This window comes from Myotis davidii, unplaced genomic scaffold, assembly GCF_000327345.1.
Source record: "Myotis davidii unplaced genomic scaffold, ASM32734v1 scaffold1052, whole genome shotgun sequence".
NCBI lineage: Eukaryota > Metazoa > Chordata > Mammalia > Chiroptera > Vespertilionidae > Myotis > Myotis davidii.
In genome coordinates, this window is record NW_006284014.1 from 344,858 (window position 1) to 350,284 (window position 5,427).

Consider the following 5,427-nt stretch of genomic DNA (forward strand, 5'->3'; position numbering starts at 1 on the left):
ACTGGCCAGGCACCCCAGTGGGGACCCCCACCCTGATCCAGGACACCCTTCAGGGCAAACCAGCCGGCCCCCAACCATGCACCAGGCCTCCATCCTATATAATAAAAGGGTAATATGCAAACTGACCCTAACAGAACGACTGGGAATGACTGGTCACTATGACACACTGACAACCAGGGGTCAGACACGCAATGCAGGAGCTTCCCTCTGGTGGTCAGTGTGCTCCCACAGGGGGAGCTCTGCTCAGCCACAAGCCAGGCTGACGGCTGCCAGTACAGCGATGATGGTGGGCGCCTCTCCTGCCTCCTCAGCAGCGCTAAGGATGTCTGAGTGCAGCTTAGGCCTGCTCCCCGCTGTCAAGTGGACATTTCCCAAGGGCTCCCGGGCTGCCAGAGGGATGTCTGACAGCCAGCTTAGGCCCAATCCTTGGGGCACGGGCCTCAGCCAGTAGGTGGTCATCCCCCGAGGGGTCCCAGACTGCGAGAGGGCACAGGCCGGGCTGAGGGACGCCCACAAATGCACAAATTTTTGTGCACCGGGCCTCTAGTTAAGAATATAAGAACTGAAATGAAGAGTACAATAGTAGAGCACTAGCCAGTTTGGCTCACTGGATACAGCATTGGCCTGTGGACTGAAGGATCCTAGGTTCAATCCCCAGTAGGGCTTGTGTAGGAGACAACTGATCAATGATTCTCTCTCATCATTGATGTTTCTCTCTCTCCCTCCTCTCTGAAATCAGTAATAAAAAAAAAAAGAGTACAACAGTAGATTAGATGGAGCAGAGGATCAAATCAGTAATTTGGAAGACAAAGTAGCAGGTGTTTCATACTTGCCAAGTAAACAGCAGGACTTTTTATGATGTGAGTTAGAATGTATAATTTGATTGTCCAACTTCTGCTCCATGGAGCAATATAAACCATCTCTCCAGGGAAATAAAGAATTTGGCTAAATTTAAATACTACATACATGGCATTTGCACTTACCTAAGTTGCTATATATTGCACTACAAGGATTCAGGTCTATAGGATCTGAAATGTCTTCTTTGTCCTCTTCCCTTTCCAGTTCAGGTATGGACAATGCTGGTGTGCAGCTTCCACCATCTTGCTTCACAACAACAGTTCTTGGATCCCAAGGAGAAAAATCCTCTGTCACTTCATGGCTCACATGACTGAAATAAATCAGAACACTGTCACACTGGTATTTAAAGGTCTTGCTAACAAAATGAACTGACAAACAAAATAAGACCTGTAGCATGGAGGGATGGAACAGACTGACATACCTCAATATGGGATGGGAGGATAAGGACAGATAACCAAAGAACTTATATGTATAGACCATGGACACACACAATAGGGTAATAAGTTCTGAGGGGTGGGTAGGGGGTGGGCAGAGGGGGTAGGAAATGGGATACATCTGTAATACTATCAATAATGAAACAAATATAACAATATTAATAAATAAAGAATATCTCTATACATAAAAAGTAAATTAATAAAAATAAAAGTCTTGCTAAATTTAGATTTATGGAAGGCATATACTTGCCATAAATGTAAATAACTGGCCCAATAATCCAGCAATGGGTCATAAGCCACAACATGCTTGTGTGAATATAAGTAGTCATTCATGCAGACTGATGCTTCTATTTATCTTGATTCATAGATATTGATCATTCAGTTTGGTAGAGGAAGTATGATAGTCACAGAAGGAAGATGTAGAATAGCAGGTAAAAACTGCAATAATTTTTTTTAAAGGTAGGAGGTGGCAATTACAGTGGTGGTAGAGGGAGTTGAATGCTTAATTTATTAAAGACAAATATACTCAAGTATTGAGCATATTTACTATATGATAGTACTACTACACTAAAATATACATTAAACACTTTACTATTTAGTATATAGTATTTACTGCACACTAAAGTATTTACTAAGGTATTTAGTAAAGAATCAGAAATAAAGTTGAGTTAGACTACAGTGGAACCTCCTTTCTCGAACTTAATTAATTTCCAAAGACTGTTCGAGAAGTGATTTGTTCAAAAACTGGATTCTTTCTTCCAATTAGAAATAATGTAAATAGAATTAATCCATTCCAAACCCCTAAATGATTCCACTTTAACTTTTCTTATATACAGTGCATGCTTAATGTAATATATATATATATACACACACACACAAACGTACTAGTGGCCCATTGCACAGATTCACGCAATAGGCCTTCCTTCCCCTGGCTGCTGGCACCAGTCTTCCTCCGGCACCTGGGATCCAGGCTTTTGGTCTGGCCGCAGCAGCGAGACTTGGCTTCTCTGCTCCGGCTGCTTGCAACTACTCCTTTTTTTCCCAGCTCCTCGAGCGGAGGCCAGGGCTGGCTGGAAGCCTGGGTTGCCCCCGGCAACCCAGACCACCAGCCACTCCTTGAGCGGAGCCCAGGCCCCAGCCACTCCTTGAGTGGTGCTCAGGGCGGGCTGGAAGCCTGGGGCACCCCTGGCAATCCAGGCCCCCAGCCACTCCTTGAGCGGAGTCTATGGCCAGTGAGAAGCTTGACTTCCTCTGTCGCCGGGAGCAACCCAAGCCTGCTGCTTGCTACAGCTCCGTGGCTGCTACCATCTTCAGTCATCTTCAGTATTTGCTCCACGCCTGTGTATGCAAATTAACCGCCATCTTTGTTGGGTTAATTTGCATAGTCGCTCTGATTGGCTGGTGGGTGTAGCCGAGTGGCAGAGTGATGGTTAATTTGCATGTTTCTCTTCTATCAGTGTAGATATATATAGAGAGAGCCAGCCACCGTAATGGCCATAATGCCCACTGTAGCCAGCGAACCAGCCAATCAGGGGGTGGGGCCGGCCAGCCAATGTCACAGACCATCCCCCCTGCCAGCCTGCCTCTGATTGGATTCTCCTACCCTGATCAAGGGTGGGGCAGCTGCCCAAACGCCCTCTCCTTTGCCCCCACCACCAACCCCACCCCCAATCAGCCAGCCCTACCATGATAGCCCTGAAAGCTCCTCCCCTGGCTGGCATGCCCCTGATTGCACTGCCCACCTTAATAGGGGGTGGCGCTGGGTGGCCAACCTTCTGCAGCCCCTATCCCTGTCTGCAACCCCTGGACCCCAATAGGGGGCGGGGCTGGCCGGCCAACCTCCTGCATCCTTCCTCCTGGCTGGCCACAACCCTGATGGGCCTCACCACCCTGATTGGCCTGAAGCCCCTCCCCCTGGCTGGCCCTGCCCCTGACGAGTCCCCAACCCAACAGTGGGCAGGGCTGGCCAGCCAACCTCCTGCAACCCCTCCCCCAACACAGCCCCCATCCCAGATTAGCCCCCCTACCCCATAGGGACAGAGCCAGTAGGCCCACCACCCACAGCCCTTCCCCATGGCTAGCCCCACGCCCAATAGGCCCCCCAACCTCAATCAGGGGCAGGTACCCCTGGCCAATTGCCTGTGACTCCGCCCTGATTGGGCCCCAATCAGGGTGGGCTAAATGGGCAGCTTCCCACCATCTCCTCCTCCAGACAGGCCTAGCCCTGACCTGCCCCAATAGGGGTCGGGCAAGCTGGACCCCACCTGTGTACGAATTCATGTACTGGGTCTCTAGTTTATAAATAAATACTTATTTTCCTAAATTTATCAAAACACCCCAAACTAGCTGAATTTTTAGTATATCACTACCTGGGAAATGCTATCACCAGCTAACTGCTTTCTGTTGGATAAATTAACAAAAGTTTTGCTACCTATTCAGTTGCATGTGAATGTTGTTTTGAGAGCACTTTCACACCCAAAGCAACATTAGCACTCTTTATGTTTTAAAATTGTGCTAAACACTGACTTTGCCAGCAATAAAAGCATTCTCTACTTTGTTGACAGAGAGACACTTTTTGTCACGCTGAGGTTGTCAGGTAGAAAACCAAAGTTTTGGTTGAAAAACCAAGACATTTCTTTCTGTGAACAACTTGGTTGAGAACCAAATTGATCGAGATGGGAGATGTTCAAAAAACGAGGTTTTGAAAAGATAAGGTGGAAAAAAAGAGACTCAAGCACAGCAGCAACTGGGGAAAAAAACTTAAAAAGCAGGAAAAGAGCCTGAGGGGGCTTTGGGACAAAATGAAATGAAACAACATCTGCATAATAGAAGTGCCAGAATGACAGGAAACAGCAAAGGAATAGAAAACCTGTTTGAAAAAATAATGACAGAAAACTTCCCTGATTTGGGGAAGAAAAAAGTCACACGAGGAGAGAAACCAAGATGGCGGCATAGGTAAACACCGGAAATTGCTGCCTCGCACAACAAATTCAAAAATACAACTAAAAGACAAAACGGACATCATCCAGAACCACAGGAAGGTTGGCTGAGTGGAAATTCTACAACTAGAAGGAAAGAGAAAAGCACACTGAGACTCAGAGGAGGTGTGGAAGTGCAGAGGTACGGGGGCGCATGTGGCAATGGTTGGCAACTAAGGACGTGGCTGTCTTTTTGAATTGGGAGGGAGTCACAAGTTCCCGACTGCTCTGAGCTCCAGTTCCGGGTGAGTCTCTAAGGACCTAGACTCATACGGGGAGAAACTGGACTGTCTGGCAGTGGGCAGAACTCATAACTCGAGGGTGGTTTCTCTTAAAGGTGCTTGCAGCGATTGCCAGGAAGGGCTGAGGATAAGCCATAGCTGCTGGCTCCGCCCTGTTGATTCTCTGAGACCCCGCCCCACCCAAGCTGTGGCAGAGGCTTTTGCATATAAATGCCCTGGCCCAGGGTCCTCAAACTACGGCCCATGGGCCACATGCAAATACAAATATTGTATTTGTTCCCATTTTGTTTTTTTACTTCAAAATAAGATATGTGCAGTGTGTATAGGAATTTGTTCATAGTTTTTTTTTAAACTATAGTCCGGCCCTGCAACAGTCTGAGGGACAGTGAAATGGCCTCCTGTTTAAAAAGTTTGAGGACCCCTGCCCTAGCCCTTTGCAATCTGGAAATTACCTAACGAACAGCAGCTGGGACAAACAGAGCCAGAACTTCCAAGAGAAGGTCCAAGGCCCCACAGCAGCTCACACTGCTTCACAGCTGGGCATCATATTGGCACCTCCAACCCCAAACAAGGAAGGGGAATCTGCAGATCTCCTCATAGCCCCTGCTGGGTAGTCTCAGGCAGAGGCGAAATTCGCACCTCCTTAGATCCAAGAGCCAGTGTACCTACTGGTTAGAGTGGGACCATCCAATTACAACTACTCAGATCCATAAAGGACACACTCAGGGGGCAGACTCAGTGAGCACCAAAGCCCCACTGAAGCAAGCAAGTCTTGTCCCAGAAAGGTGTCTTCAGCACAGAAGTTCTCCCACTGTAGATACAGCTGATTCTCTCAGCCAATTGGCCTGGAAGTCAATTCCTCCCAGTGGTACTTACAACAATCAAGGCTTAATTACAACAAGGCTGTGCACAAAG

General features: G+C 47.7%; 1 protein-coding gene across 2 annotated transcripts in view; it reads right to left on the reverse strand.

Annotated features, from left to right (window-relative positions):
* The window catches only part of PEAK1 (pseudopodium enriched atypical kinase 1), a 170,379-nt gene that overhangs the window by 69,726 nt on the left and 95,226 nt on the right, over window positions 1-5,427 (reverse strand). For both annotated transcript variants that reach the window (XM_006754241.2, XM_006754240.2), the window contains exon 3: window positions 984-1,168. In XM_006754241.2, coding sequence (XP_006754304.1) covers window positions 984-1,168 — 185 coding nt within the window. The remainder of the gene's footprint in view (window positions 1-983; window positions 1,169-5,427) is intronic.